The following is a 19,136-nucleotide window of genomic DNA, read 5'->3' on the forward strand; positions in this document are numbered from 1 at the left end:
TCGGCGCGGCGGGCGGGGCGGGGCGGGGCGGGGCCCGGCGCCGACGGCGGCTGCGGCGTAGCGGACATGGCGGGCTCGCGGCTCCCGAGGCAGCTCTTCCTCCAGGGCGTGGCCGTCGTCTTCGCGTTGGCCTTCGCGTCCCTCTACTTGCAGATCCCGGGTGAGGGCGCGCCGCGGGGACGGCCCCTCGCCCGCGCCCTCTGTGCGCGCCCGCGCCCGCCGACGCTTCGCCGAGAGCGCGGGCGCGGGCGGAGTGAGGACCAGGCCTCGGAGCCCCCGGGGCGGCCTCCGTTCGCGGCCTGCGGGCGGCGGGAGCTTGGCGGGAAGCCGGGGCGTGCTGCGGCGCGCTTCCCGTCGGCTCCGGGCTCAGACCCGGGGGCCGGGGCGGGCCCAGACCAGGCAGGGCGCGCGGGGGAAAGACCGGGAGCGGGACGAGGGGCGACCTCGGCCCCGCCGGGCGGGAGGACCAGGCCTGCGGAGTCTGGTTCGGAAGGGCCGGGGATCCGCGGGTTCGCGCCGGGGTGGCCAGAGTCTGCAGGTCCCGCAGTCGAGACCTCAGGAGGGGGGTCTGCAGGCCCTGCCTGGAGGGCGCGGAGTCCGGCCTCGGAGGGCAGTGTCCCGGCCCTGACGTGCCCTCCCACAGGCCTGTATGGTGCCGAGGGCATCCTGCCTGCGCGGAGGACGCTGAGACCACAGGGCAAGGGGCGCTGGCAGCAGCTGTGGGAGACGCCGACGCTGCTGTGGGAGGCTCCGCAGCTGGGGCTGGACACGTCGCAGGGTCTGGAGCTGCTGACCCTGCTGGGCACCCTGCTGGCCCTGGGCGCCCTGCTGCTGCGCCGGCTGCGAAACGTCTTCGTCTACCTGCTGCTCTGGGCGGCCTACCTGTCTGCCTGCCAGGCAAGTGGGGGCTGCCTGCCGCCCCCATCCACCGCTGGGACCCTGGTCACCAATTCAGTCCGGTCCTGTCCACCCTGCGCCTCCCCCCTGCCTCTGCCTGGCCTGCCTCCGCAGACACACCCCCCTTCTCCCTGCAGGTGGGCCAGGTGTTTCTTTACTTCCAGTGGTGAGTGACTTCCGGGTGAGGGGCTGCAGGAGGTGGGGGCAGCGGCCGGAATATGTTTGCCTCTCCAGGGAGGACTCTCCAAGGGGAACGGCCTTGATGGGGAGGGGCCCTTTGTGCTCTTCCTTCTCCCCACAGGGATTCCCTGCTGCTGGAGACTGGCTTCCTGGCGGTGCTGGTGGCCCCCCTGAGGCAGCCCCCCCACCATAAGCAGGCCCCCCAGGGGGGGCTCGCAGGGACCTCACCCCACGAAGGCCTCCCCTTCTGGCTCGTGCGCTGGCTGCTGTTTCGCCTCATGTTTGCCTCGGGTGTGGTCAAGCTGACCAGCCGTTGCCCCGCGTGGTGGGGACTAACTGGTGAGGGTCCCATCCTGAGTGTGGGGTAGCGTGGGGGGGGCTGCCTCACCCTGACCACCCACTTACACCCGCAGCCCTCACCTACCACTACGAAACACAGTGCCTGCCCACCCCTGCCTCCTGGTTCGCCCACCACCTGCCCGTCTGGCTGCACAGACTGTCCGTGGTGGCCACGTTCCTCATCGAGATCGCAGTGCCCCCTCTCTTTTTCGCCCCTGTGCGCCGCCTGCGCTTGGCTGCTTTCTACTCCCAGGTTGGTGGGGCCTCCGCCATCAGGAAGCCAGGACATGGCATTTTGCAGCACTGCCAGTGGGTCGTCGTCCCACTGGAGTGGGGTGATCCAGAAGGCCTCATGAGCAGAAGCACGAGTTAGCGGAGGCAGGTGGGGAAGGGCTGCAGGAGGCGTGCTGAGCTTGGGTTTTTCTCCAGGTGATGGGGAGCCGTGGAAGGTATGAGCAGGGGGCAGAGGCCAGTTGGAGTGGGAGCATAACAGGCTGGGGGTGATGAGCAGGGGAGGGGGCGCCTGCTGGAGAAACCCAGGCATGGGTTGCGGAGGGCCTTGAAAGAGGGCTCGGAAGGGCCGGGGAGGGGTAGGCCCTGGAGCCCTCAGTGCAGACCTTCTCCCAGGTTTTGTTGCAAGTCCTGATTATCATCACTGGCAACTACAACTTCTTCAATCTGCTCACCCTGGTGCTCACCACCGCTCTTCTGGATGACGGGCATCTGACTGCCGAGTCTGGCGACAGCCACTGCCAAAAGAGACCCACATGTGAGTGTGAGCTTGTCCCCAATCGCCAGGCGTTGTCAGCCCGACGGCCCAGCAGCAAGTTTGCTTCCCTCCAACACCCCCCAAGTGAGCCCTGCTCTGGTCCCTCCCCAGCCGACCCATGACTCTCTCACTCGGCAGCCTGGCCCAGGGCGCTGCTGGCTGTGCTATCTCTGCTGTTGGAATTGACCGTCTACGGGCTGCTGGCCTACGGCACCGTACACTACTTTGGCCTGGAAGTTGACTGGGAGCAGCATGTTGTCCGCTCCAGAACCAGTGAGTGCCAGCCGGGGGCCGGAGGACAAAGGCTGGACGGTTCCTCCTCACGTCCCTTTCTTTTTCTGCAGCCTTTACCTTCCACCAATTTTCCCAGTGGCTGAAGATGGTGACCCTGCCCACCATGTGGCTGGGGGCGGCCTCCCTCACCTGGGAACTGCTGACGGCCCTCTGGAGGTACGTGGTCCGGCGGGGTGGGGTAGAGCTGTGCAGGTCAGGCCTGACGGCACTTGGGTCCCCTGCCCCCCAGGTGGACCCAGGTGCGAGGGTGGCTGAGGAAGTTCTGCACTGCGGCCCAGCTGCTCGTCTTTGGCACTGCCACGGTGGCCTTGTTTGTGATCAGCCTGGTGGGTAGCCCTTGGGGAGGAGGGTGGGGGCTGGAGGGGCAGCACTGAGCTTCTGCCCCCTGCTGCAGGTACCATACTCCTACATCGAGCCCTCGAGCCATGGGCATCTCTGGAGCGGGGCGCACCGGCTGTTTGGGGCCGTGGAGCACCTGCAGCTGGCGAACTCCTACGGCCTCTTCCGCCGGATGACCGGTCTCGGCGGGCGGCCTGAAGTGGTACTGGAGGGCAGCTATGATGGGCACCACTGGATGGTAAGCGTCCCCACGGGCAGGGGTGGGGGAGGGGTTCTCCGGTCCGCAGCTAGTGCTCACACGCTCTGCCGGGCAGGAGATCGAGTTCATGTACAAGCCCGGGAATGTGAGTCGGCCGCCCCCCGTCGTGGTGCCCCACCAGCCCCGCCTCGATTGGCAGATGTGGTTCGCAGCCCTGGGCCCACACACTCACAGCCCCTGGTTCACGAGCCTGGTCCTGCGCCTGCTGCAGGGCAAGGACCCTGGTGAGGCCTGGTGGGGAGTTGCGGGGTGGGGGGCTCCTGGGAAAGTGGGAGGGTCTAGGAGGCGCAGGGTGTGTGGGAAAGGGAGGCTGGGGCTGTGGTCCTCTGGCCGTGCTGAGTCCTGCTCCCTTGCAGTGGTCCGTCTCATCCAGAATGACGTGGCTAAGTACCCCTTCCACAAGCAGCCGCCCACCTACGTGCGGGCCCAGCGCTACAAGTACTGGTTCTCACAACCTGGGGAGCAGAGGTAAAGCCAGAGTGCTGCGTGGGGTGCTGGGCTCTGGGCTCAGGGCCCCCCTGAGCACACTGCCCTGTTGCAGCCAGTGGTGGCGACGCCAGTGGGTAGAAGAATTCTTCCCGCCAGTGTCGTTGGGGGACCCGACGCTGGACATGCTGCTCCGACAGTTTGGCCTCCAGGTGGGAAGGCACGAGGGAGGGGGTGGTGTGTGACCCTCCACAGGCATGGTGCCCGCAGACGTTCCTCAATCCTGCGCCCACAGGACAAGAGCCCACCCCGAGCCCGCGGCTCCGGTAACACGCTGGCCCAGGCCCTCCGCTGGATACGGAAACAGCTCTCTCCGCTGGAGGCTTCCACCCTGCTCTGGGGGCTCCTCGCCGCGGTGGGGGCCATTAGGGTCATGCAGGCCCTGCTGGGGCCCCATTCCCCCCCCTCCTCCCCTCTGGCCAAGGAGGAGAAGCACAGGCCAGCTGCCAGGAAGGCGTCCGGAGCTGCCGGCAGACAGGCCGTCCCAGCCCCTGAGAACTGCAGCAGCGGCAGCTCCCAGATTCCCAGGAGGAAAAAGTAGCTGCATTCTGCAGCCCCATGTCCAGAGAGGGTCAGGGTACCCACACATCTCTGGCCTTCTGTGGCAGGACACAGTCCAGCCAGTGTGCCTTAGCCAACCACCGTGACAGGCGCAGGATGGGTTGCTGTTTTCTCAGGCAGGTTTTGGCCGCCCTGCAGCTTGGAGGGCCCACTCACCCCAAGACACACGCCAACCCCAGCCTACCCCCAGCCTTGACCTACAAGGCAGGCATATGACCCGGCTCAGGGTCTTCCCCGGGACGTTGTAACCAGGGCTGTGGGAAAACCTTTCCCCTCTTCAAGGAGCCAAGTCTGATGCCCCTGACTCACCCCTGCACAAGAGTGGGTGAGGCAGACCCGCTGAGGAAGCGAGGCAGGAGGAGGGAAGATCCTGAGATCCGGGATCCAATAAACGTGCCTCTGTGCCCGACCTCGTGTGTGACGTCTCCTTGCCACTTCACAGACCTGAGAACCGTGGCCCTTCCCTGCCTCTGGCAGGCGAGAGGCACAGGTACGGTCCTGCTGACAGCTGACCTGGCCTCTAGGATGCCTTTGTTCTCTCCTTTCTACGGTCCCCTATAAAATAGACGCAGGGGCATGGTCAGGCACAGCCTGACCAACCTGTCAGCACCACACACCAAGTCAGTGAGGCGGCCCGTGGTGGCATGTGGGGCCTAGAACGCTCCCAGCACCTGAGAACCCACCAGAAACTGGCTGCTTCCTTCTTTGCTCGCCCTGCTTCCTTGTCTCGAAATGGCTAAAGGGTCAGGCCCTAGGCTTCTTGGGCAGGGCGGGCACCCTGTTCCAGCCACTGGCCGAGTGTACTCTAGGGTGTGGGTGGGGAGGCGGGAAGGAGGGAGAACCTGTCTGACCATCCAGGAAGAGGACCTGCGGCAGCAGGCATTGAGGGCACTGCCTCGGTTTCTGTTGGGGTTCAGTGGTCCCTGCCCTCTGGGAACTTGTACACCCACCTCCCCTGCCCCGACTGTCCTCAGCACTCACCTCTCATGCTCTGACCCCACGGACCCCCAGTCGACCCCCCGTGCACTCGGCTCCACCCCCCACCTTGACCAACTGAAACAGCTCTGAGCTCATTCTCTGCACACAGCCACATGCGGCTCACACAGACCCGCGGCCAAAGCTTCCGGGCGCCTTCCTGGGGGCTCCTACATGCGCACCCGGCCAGCTGTGAGTTGACTTCTGGTTTAAGAACGTTGTGGGTTGGGGCGCCTGGGTGACTCAGTTGGTTAAGCAGCTGCCTTCCGCTCGGGTCATGATTCCAGGGTCCTGGGGTCGAGCCCCGCATCAGGCTCCCTGCTTAGCGGAGAGCCTGCTTCTCTCTCTCCCTCTGCCTGCCGCTGCCTGCTTGTGATCTCTCTCTCTCTCTCTCTCCCCATCAAATAAATACATAAAATCTGAAACAAAAAAAAGTTGTGTGTTTAACATTCAAAATTGTGTTCTTTTCCTTTAGGTTTTTGTTTCCCATATCAAAACATATTCTTTTAGGAATGTCAAAGATTAGTTCACTGCAGAGGATATTTTTTGAGAAACAGCGAAATAAGAACAAGGCAAAGCGAGTCCTCGTTCCCCACTTCACTCTCTCAAGCACAGCGCTGTGGGTCTGCTTCGGGGACTGCCTTTATACTGCATTGGAGGCTTCTGGATCTTGTGATTCTATTATTTTTATGCTATATGCGAGTGAATGGCTATTTCGTCTATAATTTTCTCTAGATTCGTAAGGTTTTCTTGTTGACATTTTCCTTTTTAATCTAGGTGAAATGGATTGGTCATAATGTGGAACCCAAGAACAGTTTTTTTCCCATGCAGCCAAAATTGTCAGTACTGTTTGTTGAATAATGAACCTGTTTCTCATTGATTTTTGAATTTTCCGTTGTAGAATGACATCCTGTGTATTATTTCAAGGCTAGCTCTTTGGTTCTTTCTTTAGGCTTTTAAATTCAGGTTGTGAATTTCTTTGGGTTTTTTCTTGTTTCCTGCAACTTATTTTTTAAGATTTTATTTATTTGAGAGAGAGAGAGAACACACGTGTAAGTGCAGGGGGAGAGGCAGAGGGACAAGCAGACTCCCTGCTGAGCACAAAGCCCGACATGGGGCTCAATCCCAGGACCCTGAGATCGTGATCTGAACTGAAATCAAGAGTCAAAAAGTATTAACCAACTGAGCCACCTAGGCACCCTGAGCATCCGAGTTAATTTTGGCTCAGGTCATGGTCTCAGGGTCCTGGGATCAAGCCCACCATTAGACTCTGGGCTTAGTGGAGCCTGTCCCTTCCTCTCCCCCCACTCTGTGCCCCCCACACTGTCATGCCCTCTCTTTCTCAAGTAAATATTTTTTTAAATGTGTAATTCAGGGGTGCCTGGGTGGCTCAGTCTGTTAAGCCTCTGCCTTCAGCTCAGGTCATGGTCTCAGGGTCCTGGGATCGAGCCCCACATCGGGCTCTCTGCTCAGCAGGAGGCCTGCTTCTCCCTCTCCCACTCCTGCCTCCTGCTTCTCTCTGCTTGTGCGCTCGCTCTCTCTCTCTCTCTGTGTCAAATAAATAAATAGCATCTTAAAAAAAAAAAAACATTTCAAATGCATAATTCAGAGGCTGTCAGTGGATTCAGAGTTGTGCATTCATCACTCTAGTCCATCTTAACCCTCCGTCCTCCCCTCCAGGATCCTTGCCCCCATAGCTGGCATACTGCAGCCCTCCCTCCACTTTCCAGCTTGGGACACTTGGATGGCAGCCCTCTGGGTCCAGCTCCTCTCACTCAGCATCCCGTTTTCGAGACCCACTCAGAGCCTCGGTTCATTTTTACGGCTGAACGTCATTCCATAGCATGTTTCTACCACATTTTGATTATTCTTTTATCCATCGATGCATATTTGGGTTGTTTCCACCTTTTTTTGGCTATTGTGGACCATGTAAATGGACACTGATGTACAGGTATCTGCCTGAGTTACCGCTTTCAGTTAGCTGGGGCCCGCACGAGGGAGTGGCCAGGCAGGGTCTGCGGCGGTGCTGACTTCTCCGAGGAGGTGCAAACCGTCTGCCAGAGCAGCAGGGCCGCTCACACCCCTCCCGGTGTGTGCCAGCGCTCAGATGTTATCCACACCCTGGCTAGCGCTGGCTCCTTCCCTGTTCGCTCATTTATCGGTGTATTTATTCCTTGGGTAGTCATCGTCCCAGGGGACATGCAACGGCATCTTGCAGTGGCTTTGATTTCGCGTTTGCCTGACGTTTCCCCATCTCCAGATTGCCTGTCCACTCTCTGTAGTGCCCTTTCATCCCCAAAGTCTTTAATTTTTGTGAAATCCAGTTTACCTATTTTTTCTTTAATTCTCTTACTTTTGGCATCATATCCAAGAAATCGTTGCCAAATCCAAGGTCATGAAGACTCCCCCTGCATTTCTTCTAAGAATTTTATCGTTTCAGCTCTTACATTTCGGTCTTTGGCCCACTTTAAGTTAGTTTTGCACATGGTGTGAGGTAGGGTCCAACTTCATTCTTCCGCATGGAAACATCGAGTTTTCTCAGCATCGTTGGTTGAAAAGACAGTGCTTCCCCCAGTGAGTGGTCTTAGCAAACTTTTTTAATAAACGATGTTGGGTTTGTTTGTTTGTTTGTTTGTTTTTAAGATTTTATTTATTTGACAGAGAGAGAGGAAACACAAGCAGGGGGAGTGGGAGAGGGAGAAGCAGGCTGACACTGATCAGGGAGTCCGATGTGGGACTCGATCCCAGGACCCTGGGATCATGACCTGAGCCGAAGGCAGATGCTTAACAACTGAGCCACCCAGGCGCCCCTGGTCTTAGCAACCTTGTCAAAAATCAGCTGACCATATAGGCGAGGGCTTATTTCTGGGATCTCTGATCTATTCCGTTGGTCTATGTATGTCTTTTTTTTTTAAGATTTTATTTATTTATTTGACAGAGAGGAAGATCACAAGTAGGCAGAGAGGCAGGCAGAGAGAGAGAGGAGGAAGCAGGCTCCATGCTGAGCAGAGAGCCCGATGCGGGGCTTGATCCCAGGACCCTGGGATCATGACTTGAGCCAAAGGCAGAGGCTTTAACCCACTGAGCCACCCAGGCGCCCCTATATATCTGTCTTTATGATGGGACTGCAACGGTAGCTTTGTAGTAACTTTTGAAATTGGGAAATGCAAGTCCTCCAGCTTGATTCTTCTATCTCAAGACTGTTTTGGCTATTCAGGGTCCTTTGAGATTCCACATTAATTTTAGAATGAACTTTTCTATTTATGAAAAAAATACCATTGGGATTGGAATGGGATTGCGTTGGTTCTGTAGATTGCGTTGGTGGTGTTCTCACCTTAACAAAACCCAGTCTGTAACTCTCTGCCTTCTCTCTGAGCCGGCCGGTGTGCTGGTGTTTAAGGTTAGCGGTTTGTGGCAGCAACTCTGGAAGGCTCCATTTATAAATTTTAAGTGACTAAAATATTTTAACTGCTTTACAAATTTAAGTTATTTATTAACCATTCGGTTGTCTGACCTAACACAGCCTTTCAAAAAAAACCACAGTTCGTGATCGGGCTCTCTGCTCGGCAGGGAGCCTGCTTCCCCCTCTCTCTCTGCTGCCTCTCTGCTTGCTTGTGATCTGTCAAATAAATAAATAAAATCTTTAAAAAAAACAAACAAACACAGTGCGCGAACATACAATCACAGTGAGCCAACAATTCTCTTCAATGTCCCTATACCACGAATAAACTAAAACTGACCATGGCCGAAACCTTGGCAGGGCCCGGCCTGGTGAGGGCACACGGTGCCTGGACACAGTTCTTTCTGAGGGCTACTCCCAGCTTCACGTTTGGAGTCCAGGGCGTTCAGGTCAGAACACAGGCCCAACAGCTCCCAGCATCTCAGCGCGTTCCTCCCCCTCTGGCCTCTGCAGGGAGAGGTGAAGGAGGGGCCGCCCGCCTCCCGCGGGGACTCAGGAGAGGGCAGATCCCCTACCCGTGGGAAAACTGGCAGGACAACTAACCCCCTGGGGTCCTCAGGACCCCGATGAATCCGTCCTGATTTAGACTCCACACAAACTCCACACAAAAACCCTAGTTCACACCAAGGTGCAGAGGACCCCAAATCTGGTCTGGTCCTGGCCCCACATCACCTCCGGGTTCCAGCTTGACACCTAACCTTCCCTGGAACTGAGTACAATTCCGTCTCGAAATTCTGCAATTCACGAGCTTAAACTATGAAGTCAGCCACCAGGAAAGAAAGTTGGAGGGAGAGAGAGGAGAAAAACCCAAGTTGGGTTCATCTGAGCCACTCTGCATCTGTCGAGAGAGGGCGCTGCTGTCTTCCACTGGCACTGGCCACTCGCCTGCCGTTCAGGCCGCCCGGTCACCTGGAGCATTCCGTGGGCCTCTCAGTCCTGCCCCGGCAGCCCCCCCCCACCCCCGCTCCCGCCCCCGGCCGGTGGAGGCCGGCTCCACTCCCACCTCGCTGGCCTCTTCAGCCAGCAGCGCAGCCTCGTGCTTAGCCGCGTCCAGTCCCAGGAAGAGTCGCTGTGTCTCTGGGGAAAAGTGTTGTTTCCTTAAGAGCCACATTCCACGAAGCAGCCTTCCCCAGAGTCACCAGAACAGGCCCCAGCAGTTTCACCGGAGGGGCCCTGGCTTAACCATCTGCCTTGGGCTCTGGTCCTGATCCCAGGGTCAGGGGCGTGGCATCGAGCTCTGCATTGAGGTCCCTGCTTGGCAGGAAGGCTGTTTCTCCATCTCCCACTCTCCCTGCTTGTGTTCTCTCTCTCTCGCTGTGTCTCTCTGTGTCAAATAAATAGATAAAATCTTTTTTAAAAAAATTAAGAAGGAAGGAAAGAAAGAAAAAAGAAAGGAACGAGGATGGATTGGAAGGTGCTGGAAGGCTGAGCCCCACACTTCGGGAATAGGCACACCCAGGCTACAAGGACAGGAGGAGGGCCTCCTGCAGGAGGCAGAGGGTTCTGGGGCAGGAATGCCAGCAGGCTGGAGGAGAACCAAGCACTACCCTGTCTGTAGGCTCCAGAGCTCCCCAATGCCCTGGAGCCCAGTGAGGCCTGACAGTCCTCTGCGTAGACAGAAATATGGGGCCTAGGCCCCCACTGCCCTACCCCCCATCCTGGGGCTTCCAGAGGTGGCCTGGTTAGCGTCTGCAAGGAGCAGAAAGAGGATCTGGAATCCCTGGGATAGGAGCAAAGATGGCCTCTCCTGCTCTGCTCAGTGGGGAGGCTCCCCAGAGATGGGATCCGGATAGTAGCTCCAGACCCAGAGAAGTAGCCCTCTGAGGCCGCCCTTCCCCAGCCCAGCCTCCCCGGAGAAGGCCGAAAGGCCTCAGCACACCCTCAATGGCCCATCACCCAGGACTCTTCCTCCTGGCCCTCTCATGCCCCCCAGCCCTCTGAGGCATCTCCAGGGGGCACCCTGCAGCACTCTGCACCCACCCTCCCTGAGCTCACAGGCTGGGAGGGAGTGCGGAGGAGGCCGCCCACAGGTAGGGATGCTGCCTGGGGCAGGCTGTGTCTTCCAGAGGGAAGTGCGAGTGAGCCAGTAGCCTGGGGCAGGCTGCTGACACATTTGCGCCCCTCCTGTCCTCATGCTCACCCTCGGCAGGAGCAGAGCAGAGAGGGCAGCCGGCAATGCCACCTCCAATGGACACGCCAGGGGCTGGAGTGGAGGTGAGCCTTCCGGATTGCGTCTTTAGCCCCCAACACACGGATAGGAAATACCATTTCCTACTGAGAGGCCAGGACTCCTTGGAGAAACAGCAGATTGCAGGTCTGGGGAAGCCTCCAGGGTTAGCGGGAAAATAGCCCTCGTCAGGGAAGGCCACAGAGAACCCGCCTCCGCTAGTGGACCCGCGAGCTCACCCCTCCCCCTTCTCCGCACACCTGCCTTCCCAGCTGCCGGACACTGCTCCAAGAACACGGCCTCGGGACAGTGATGAGCCCCCTGCGTGGTGCGCGACTGAACCCCATGAAGGCCTCTGTCCACAATTTTAAAACTCTATCCTTGTTTGTTTTCTTGGGTTTTTTAGATGTATTTATTTATTTATTTATTTGCCAGAGAGCGAGCGAGCGAGAGACAGCGAGAGAGGGAACACAAGCAGAGGGAGTGGAAGAGGGAGAAAACAGTTCACCTACTGAGCCACCCAGGAGCCCCAAGACTCTATCCTTGTTTAAATGGGCTCTACACCCCATGTGGGGCCCAAACTCACAGCCCTAAGATCAAGGGTCACGTGTTCTACTGACTGAGCCATCCAGGTGCCCCTAAACTTTTAAGATTCTAGCAGGCAAATGCAAAGATCTACTTGTCCTGTGGCCACCCAGACAGGCCTCGTGTATCAGTTCTCTTGCTTGTGAAACCTGCCACTTACCCCTCTGGGTGGCCTCTCTTCCATGGCTCCCTGCCCTCTGAGTGTGGAGACTAGTTTCAGGTCTCCCTGAAGAAGGCAGAAAGGCCTCAGCACACCCTCAATGGTGGGGGAGGATCCCAAGGGGCTTGGGAACAAACCCCTGCCTTTGTGGATATGCCCTTATTTAGAAAAAGCATCTTGCAGATGTGGTTCTAAAGATCCAGAGATGGGGAGAGCATCCTGGCTTACCTGGATGGGCCCATCACGAGGGTCCTTATGGGAGAGAGGCGGGGGGGGGGATGGGCAGTCGGAGAAGCTGTGTGAAGACAGAGTGGGGACATGCAGTCACAAGCCAGGGGACACAGGCAGCCTCCTGAAGCTGAAGATGCCTGTGGAAGGGTCACAGCCCCGCCCAGCACCACACCCTGATCTGACTTCTGCTTCCAGAACTCAGGAGAGCCCATTTTTTAAGCCACCAAAGGTGTGGAAATTTGTTACAAAAACACAAAGAATGAACAGTCTGGGTGTCTTGTCACACCAGACAGCAGGATGTCCACCAGAGACCGTTGTCACGTCACGAGGACCTTGGAGCCATCTGCAAGTCCCACTCCAACCCTGGCCAAGGAAAGTCTCAGCACCAGGGAGGTCAGTCCTCCAAGGCGCCGAGACACAGATTTGCTGGCGTCTACACATCCTTCCCTTTTTGTAAAGATCTTACTTATTTATTTGACAGAGAGAGGGCGAGGAGAGCACAAGCAGGGACAGCGGCAGCCAGCGGGGAGAGCAGGCCTCCCGCCCAGCAAGGAGCAGGATTCGGGACTCAAACCCAGGACCCCGGACCATGACCTGAGCCAAAGGCAGACGCTTAACCCACTGAGCCCCCCAGGTGTCCCTGAAATCTACGCATTATTAACCCAAAAGAGGCAAACAGATCATCTTCCTCGGGTGCTAGGAGCCAAGGCTTGCAAACGGGTAAGTTAAGAGTAAGAGCGAGGACTTCAGTTGCCTTTCCTGGAGGAACTAACCAAACAGCACTTTTCTCTCCTGCCAGGGTCTCTCGGAAGAGTGAGGAGGATGGCCGGGGTTGGGGGGAACATCACTGCTCTGCTTTCTCGGGTTCTAGTGTGAACGATGTGGGTTCCAACAACACAGCCTCTACCGCCTGGTACAGACTACGTGATGGCCTCTGGAGCACTCGCCCCGACAAGGCAGCTCTGTATCTGATGAGGCCTCCCTACGCGCTCACGTTGGCGGGGGAATACCCAGGAAACAGGAGCGCCACGGGGGTGTGACCAGCACAGCACCAATAGAGGGAAACTCCCCGAGACCAATGCGCCACTTTCTTCCGAGAAATAAGCTGCTGAAAGGTACGAAGCCAGCACCCACCTATAGCACTGGGGGACCTGCCCTGGGCAGGGGGGTGGGAGGTGTGTGTGACACTCATAGGAAGGTCGTTGACCAACTCCAGGTGCAGGTGGCACCTCGGGGCTCACAGGGATGGCCCTTCGGCTCTGCACCGAACCCGCACACTTGTTATACGAGGTTTTCTGTAATCTGTTTTGCCGGCTACCGAATGTTTTGCATCGTTTTGCTTTTTTAGGGACACGGAGCCCAGAGCATTAGGTGACTATTTTGAGAATGTAAGCACGGACAGGGCGGCCCCAGCTTCTGAGGCCGGAGCTGGAATGGCAAGCAACAGGCCTGTGGTGGCAGGCGAGACGGGATACCCATGTCCAAGGGCCCATGACTTGCACCCCCACACACAGCGTGCTGTTGCCACGACAGGCGCCCACGTCAGTGAAGCTCAGACCCCAGGCAGCTTCAGGGTCTTTATTGGCCCTGGGCAGAGTTTCAGGGCAGGGGCGTTGACCTGGGTGAGCAGCAGAGCCCCCAACAGTGGCCGCCCTCCCAGGCCCCCGGCCAGGCTGGTCACCAGCTCAGCACCCCAGGGCAGTACTTGTCAATGAGGCCCTGGTAGTAGGGCCGCAGCGTGTTCACATCCGGCAGTTCTGGGCTCTTGGTGTAGAGGTCAAATTTGCTGCAAGCAGGGAAAGGACAGTGCCTCATGAGGAAGCCCCCAGCCCCTCCAGTCCCCTCATGCCCCCCTTTGGCCCCCCACAGGGATGGCCGTACTTAAACTCCTGCACCCAGGGAAGCATGGCCAGGTCCCGCTCACTGCACAGCTGCCGGTAGTCGCCGCCAGTGTGCCAGGGGTAGAAGGAGTGAAACCGGATGATGTAAAAGGCCTAGGGCAGAAAGAAGCCACACCCAGCGAGCTCCAGGAGGAGGGGCGGGGGGGGGCAGAGTGGGGTGGGGAGGGCAGGCCGGCCAGACGGACCCTCCCCTCCACCTACCTCTTGAGGAAGAGAGAATTTGTTGAACTTCATCATCTGGTACATGTACTCTGCCGGAGACACAGTGTCATGCCTGGGCTCCCAGAGCTGTGCTTCCCCGCCCTCCGGGGCCCCACCGGCCTCACTGCCCACCCCCTGGGGCCTCACCGTCATGGCCCCAGGACATGAGGACGTTCTCCAGGCCGCAGTGGGGCTGGTACATGCCGAGCTCCGTGCTGCAGGGACAGACAGAGGGTGAGGCGTGTGGGAGCAAGGTGAGGAGAGGGGCCGGCGGCCGGGGAGGAGCACCTGTATCGGGGATCCTGGAGGTCCGGGTTGTCCTGGAAGGTGGAATCGCAGAAAACCACAGAGGCCTGGGGACGGCAGCCGACTGGGAAGGTGTCTCCAACCACCGCCCACTGTGGACAGGGGGCCACCTGCATGTGTCTGGCCGGCCCACCTGGCAGGTTTCCAGAGCCCTGAGTCCCGGCTGTCCCAGCGGCACCCCTCCACCCCTGCCCTTACCTGGGGCTCCCCTGCCAGAACCAGGACCTTCCCCAAGTCATGCAGCAGCCCCACGAGGTGGAACCAGTCTGGGAGGGAGAGGGGCAAAGCAGGCTAGTGCGGATGGTGAGACCAGGTCAGAGGAAGAGGAGGCGGCTTGGGCGCAGGGGTGAGGCCAGGAAACGCCGAAACCCATCTGCAGCCCACCACGGGAGGGAGGCGCACCCTTGTCGGGGTGGGCTTTCCGGATGCCCTCAGCGGTCTGGAAGGCATGGAAGGAGTTGGGGAAGTCCACGTCTGGGTCCGACTCATCCACCAGCCCGTCCAGCATGTCCACAGCTTCCAAGACAGTCATTTTCTTGTAGGAGAAGGCCCCAAACTGGGCGTGCTGGGCCAGGAAGGGGAGGTCAGCACAGCCACGAGATTGGTTGGGTCAGGGCCCGGCCCTCTCCATCCGTCCACTCGGCCTGGGGAGGAGGGACTGGCAGGCGAGGAAGCTGCCAAGTACCTTCTTCCTGACGAAGTCCACGGTCTGCTGAGCGTGCATGAGCTTATACGTGGCAAAGACACGGTCCAGGAGCGGGCCAGACTGCAAGCCAGAGGTCAGCCCGCAGACTCGCCAGTCAGTCCCTGCCCTTCACACCTCTGGGGGCCACTGCTCCTGTCTCCCAAACTTGGCCCCAAAGATGTGAATGAGAGCATCCAAGAGAGGACCCTGAGCGGTGCAAAGTGGCAGGTGCTGCCCACCCCCCAGAAAGACAGGCCTGGGGTGGGGTGGGGTGGAGCCGGGGCCGGGGGGGGGGGGGCCCTTACCCTGTAGTTCCGGAAGCTGCCCTTGTCTTTGGCCACCTCTGGGTCCACATCAGGCCGGTAGACCAGGGAAGGGTCTGGGCCCTGCTTGGGTGGGGGATTACGCCCATTTCACCATCATGCCAGCTCTATGAGGAAGTGAGACCATCCCCACGGGGACACCAGAGCCTAAGAGCTGGACCAGCAGGGACACCGGTGGCCAGCAGGGCACAGCCCCTCCCGAGCACACCCGCCATCGGAGGCGACCTTGCCATGGGTGTCCTTCTCTGCAAAATGGGCATCAGCCAGAGGCCTGCTTCTAGGGTGAGGAGGAGCGCCCGGGATGCCGTGCGCGAGCGCACAGCACAGCGACCAGCATCTCCTTCTCGGGACCTGGGTCTGCACGGAGCCCAGGGGTGGGGCTGCTGACCCTTGCCCCAGCTAAGCCCAAACAGCAGGAGGAAGACAGGAAAGAGGGAGCCCTTTGACCCGGACCAGCAGACTGGTGGGAACCAGCTGAGAGACGGTGGGAGGCTGTGCTCCTTCCCAGGAGGGACGACCAGCCGGGGTGAGCAGGCCATGGGGCCACACCGTGCTGGGTCTGGAGTACTCACCACAGCCGCCTTCATCTCGAGGGAGCAGAGCTGGCAGGTGGGTGAGAGTCCCCCGGGCCGTGTGCCCCTATATATGCCCACAGCTTACATAAGTGACCGGACACGACCCAGCCCCTTGGCCTTGGCCCTCGGTAATGAGTGACCATCCACCGTCCTCCTGGCCTCAGAAGTTAATGTGTCAGCACGGGAGCAGCTCCCGGCGCCCCAACCCCAGCCCCAGCCCCCTCTCCCCGACGTCGGCCTCCCTGAACCACTAACCTGCTCTGGACAGGTAGCCCTGCGTGGCGGCCAGCCTCCAGCACTCCCTGCAGAGGTTTTAAACCCCACCCTGGCCACCGTCAGCCCCGCCCAACTGGTCCTGCAGACCCCGGACCCCACCCATCAGCCTCAGGCCCTGGGGATTCTGGGAAGTGCTGGAAGAGTCTTTCTGAGACTTGCTGAACAGGAGCGAAAGAGTTTATTCACCACCATTGCAGTAAGGGAGAGAGAATCCAACAAAGACGGTGGGGGGCTTTGCTGCCGGTAATCAGAGCGGGGTCAGTGGATGGAAAGTTGCTAAGGGCGGATCTCGAGGCTGGGGGGAATTCTCGCTAAACTGTCTCCCGGGAATCCTGCTAAAAGACCAGCCAGGTGATGGATCTCGAGGGTGGGTGGGGGGATCCTTGCCTAATACTGGATGAGGCCTGGTGGATCCCCGGGGCGGGTTTGTCGAGGGTGGGCTCTTTGGCTTTTGAGGTGGGCAGCTTGGTCTGGAGTCGGGGCAGAGGTGAATCCAGCCGGCGTTTACCGTGTGTGAACCGGGGCTGGGTACTGCAGACACAGTGGGAACCTAACTGAGGACACACGCCTGCCTGGGAGCTGACTGTGTCCAGGGAGGAGGCAGACACGCAGCAAAACAAGTCCTTGTCGCCAATTGGCAAGGCCGCGCTCTCAAAAAAGACGGGGGGTGTCCAAGGATGGTCAGTGGGGGACACTCTAAGTGTCAGCCTCCACCCGCGGGGGTGTGGGCCAGAGCCCCTACTCAGCATCACTGACGCAAGAAGGCTGTGGGAGTGGAGGCTGCTCCCGGGGGAGAGAATAAACTGGGGGCAGTGCTGGGCCCCCGTGAAGATGGCGCCATGCAGCCTGTCCAGCACCCCCAGGGCGCGACGCGGTCTGGGTCGTTGGCTTCGTTTTCCTTTGAGGTTCTTCTCCCTCTGCCTGCTCCCGCTGTGACGTCCGGTGGGAGGGGGGTAGTTTGTCGTTTCTTCGTGCTCGGCAAACAATGCTGAGGGAGGTGAACGGAGCCCTCACCCACAGAGAAAGGAGCGAACGAACAGCGTTTGTCTGAGGAAGACGTGGCTGGTGGGGGCTCTGGGGGAGCTGGGGGGTGCTGCCGCTGAAAGCCCGAGTGAGGCATCCGGTAGGAGGCCCCAGCATGGCCTGGAGCTCAGGGGCCACTGGGAGGCCACATGCCACGGTGCAGGGATGCCTGGAGGTCCGCCGTCCACCCAGCTTTGAGGAAAATCCACTCCACAGTGTGGAGTGGCAAGGCACATGGCATGGGACCTTGGTCTTGTCACTCTGACCAGTGTGGGGGTGGCCCTGGCAGAAAGAGCAGCGTACGTGGAGGACAAGGACCGGCTGCCTTGGCGGGTGGGGGAGGGGGTCTGGGCCACGTGGCACCCTGACCTGTTCGACCCTCCCAGACCCCTCCTCTTCGTTTCTCCCCAATCCCCCTTGCCAGGCTCTCCCTGCTGACACCCTTCCGTGGCTCTGAAGCCCGGCCCGCTGGCCTCTCCTGCCCTCACTCACTCACGCTGGTTCCAGCCTCTCTCAGCGGCTTTTTGGGGGTGGGTCCCCGGCCACACCCGCAGCTCCTGTGGACTCAGGGCCTGGGCTCTCTCAGCTCCTTCCCGCGGGACCCTTGATGCTTCCTCCAGGCAGCCTTTCCTGCCTGCTGTGCTCTGCTTCCCAGCCTCCCTGCAGGGCCGGAGCCGGCCTGAACTGTCCCCTTGCTGCCTAATGGAAGGACGATGACGCCTTTTCTAGCCAGGCGACTCCCAAGCCAGGAGAGTGAGTGCCAGGTGGGAGCCCAGATGGGCATTTCCAGGAGCCGCCCACCCTCAGGGGGTCCAGGGTCTCTGAGGAGCAGGCCTGCCGGCAGCCCTGAGCTCCCGTGACCTCTGGCTGTGGCTTCTGCTTCGAGAGGCGGGAGGGTGCTGGTGCTGTCTCTCAGGGTGACTGACAGATGTTGATAGATGAGGTGCGGTGAGAGTGTTTGCTGTGCGGAGTACTAGAACCCACCCTTCTCCAGGACGCCCCCGGGGTTAGCCCTGGTGGTTAAGCATCTGCCTTCTGCTCAGGTCATGATCTCCGCATCCTGGGACTGAGCCCTGTGTCGAGTCTCATGTCCGGCTCCGTACTTGACTAGGCACCTGCTTCTCCCTCTCACTTTCCCTCTGTGCGGTCTCTCTCTCTCTCAAATAAATTAAAAATACTGTAAATGAACCCTGGGTGATGCCTGCCTGACGGGAGCGGGGCGGGGGGGTGGGGAGATGGATATCAGTGATACGGAAACAGAACTAACAAAGAAAGGCTCAGGAATCACAAACCAAACCTAAAGGCCCAACCTGGGGTGAATATACGCCAAATGCGCCAGCGATCTTGCTCAAACCTTTAAAGATTTTATTTATTTATTTGGCAGACAGAGATCACAAGTAGACAGAGAGGCAGGCAGAGAGAGAGAGAGAGAGGAGGAAGCAGGCTCCCTACCGAGCAGAGAGCCCGATGCGGGACTCGATCCCAAGACCCGGAGATCATGATCTGAGCTGAAGGCAGAGGCTTAACCCACTGAGCCACCCAGGCTCCAACCTTTAAAGGGCTGCCTCCCGAAATTCTTGAGAAGCTTGCTCCAGCCTCCCCTTGTCCCCGTGCCTGCCCGCAGTGGGTCCCCAGGCTCGGCAGGGTGGGGTCAGGGAGACTCTGCTGCCTGCGTGCCCCGCACCCGTGTTTGGCCATCCTACCCCCAGCTGAGGTGGTGATGGTTCCGACTTCGTGGACCTTTTTGGGTGGGGAGAGCATCCCCCCAGCCCCGCCCTGCCCTGAGGGATGGGTGCTGCCCTGCCCTGGAACGGCCCAGTGGACCTCCAAAAACTCAATGCCTTCTCCCAGGGTCCCCAGCTACTGGGCTAGAGATCCAGGGAAGGGTCTCCATTTTCACCTCGAGCCCAGGCCCCAGAGTCGGCAACTGGAGCGGCACAGTTCCCAGCAGGGCCTGACCTCCCTTTACCCTGGCCCTGGGGTCGGGGCCACAGTGGGGTCCTCCTCCCCGCTGCCTGCCCTCCCTGTCTCACGGGCACAGGGAGTGGAAGGGCCGGGGACCTGGGACAGCCAAAGTGTGCGTGCCCAAAGTCAGGGTTGAGTCTGATGATGTCAGGTTGCGGCAGGGGGTGGGGGACACCCTG

The 19,136-nt window shown here is 59.4% G+C and overlaps 2 protein-coding genes and 1 long non-coding RNA gene across 8 annotated transcripts; 1 reads left to right on the forward strand and 2 right to left on the reverse strand.

Annotated features, from left to right (window-relative positions):
- The first annotated feature begins 26 nt into the window (after positions 1–26).
- Positions 27–4,533, forward strand: LMF2 (lipase maturation factor 2). 2 transcript variants are annotated; one of them, XM_059401668.1, is made up of 14 exons: positions 27–160; positions 644–897; positions 1,035–1,063; positions 1,199–1,416; positions 1,491–1,669; positions 2,044–2,185; positions 2,324–2,458; positions 2,530–2,635; positions 2,709–2,805; positions 2,874–3,056; positions 3,133–3,301; positions 3,434–3,545; positions 3,619–3,715; positions 3,799–4,533. In XM_059401668.1, the coding sequence occupies exons 1-14, from the start codon at positions 67–69 to the stop codon at positions 4,102–4,104; spliced, it is 2,121 nt and encodes a 706-aa protein (XP_059257651.1). In that variant the 5' UTR covers positions 27–66; the 3' UTR covers positions 4,105–4,533. The 2 variants fall into 2 exon arrangements, with proteins under 2 accessions (XP_059257651.1, XP_059257652.1); XM_059401669.1 differs by lacking the exon at positions 2,709–2,805 and having other exon boundaries at positions 2,556–2,635.
- A 3,147-nt stretch (positions 4,534–7,680) lies between these two features.
- LOC132019076 (uncharacterized) lies at positions 7,681–11,683 on the reverse strand. The gene is made up of 3 exons (XR_009404691.1): positions 11,472–11,683; positions 10,700–10,850; positions 7,681–9,883 (listed from the first exon to the last, which is right to left on the reverse strand). It is a non-coding gene; the product is annotated as an uncharacterized LOC132019076 (long non-coding RNA).
- Positions 11,684–13,265: 1,582 nt separating this feature from the next.
- MIOX (myo-inositol oxygenase) lies at positions 13,266–15,967 on the reverse strand. 5 transcript variants are annotated; one of them, XM_059401674.1, is made up of 11 exons: positions 15,949–15,967; positions 15,691–15,757; positions 15,101–15,184; positions 14,796–14,876; positions 14,513–14,675; positions 14,309–14,376; positions 14,093–14,124; positions 13,952–14,019; positions 13,805–13,854; positions 13,584–13,696; positions 13,266–13,488 (listed from the first exon to the last, which is right to left on the reverse strand). In XM_059401674.1, exons 2-11 carry the CDS (start codon positions 15,703–15,705, stop codon positions 13,380–13,382), a joined length of 783 nt encoding a protein of 260 aa, XP_059257657.1. In that variant the 5' UTR covers positions 15,706–15,757; positions 15,949–15,967; the 3' UTR covers positions 13,266–13,379. The 5 variants fall into 5 exon arrangements, with proteins under 5 accessions (XP_059257657.1, XP_059257653.1, XP_059257655.1 ...); XM_059401670.1 differs by having other exon boundaries at positions 14,093–14,202; positions 15,949–15,966; XM_059401672.1 differs by having other exon boundaries at positions 14,093–14,202; positions 15,101–15,181; positions 15,949–15,965.
- Positions 15,968–19,136: the final 3,169 nt, after the last annotated feature.

This window comes from Mustela nigripes, chromosome 6 (genome assembly GCF_022355385.1).
Source record: "Mustela nigripes isolate SB6536 chromosome 6, MUSNIG.SB6536, whole genome shotgun sequence".
Classification (NCBI taxonomy): Eukaryota; Metazoa; Chordata; class Mammalia; order Carnivora; family Mustelidae; genus Mustela; species Mustela nigripes.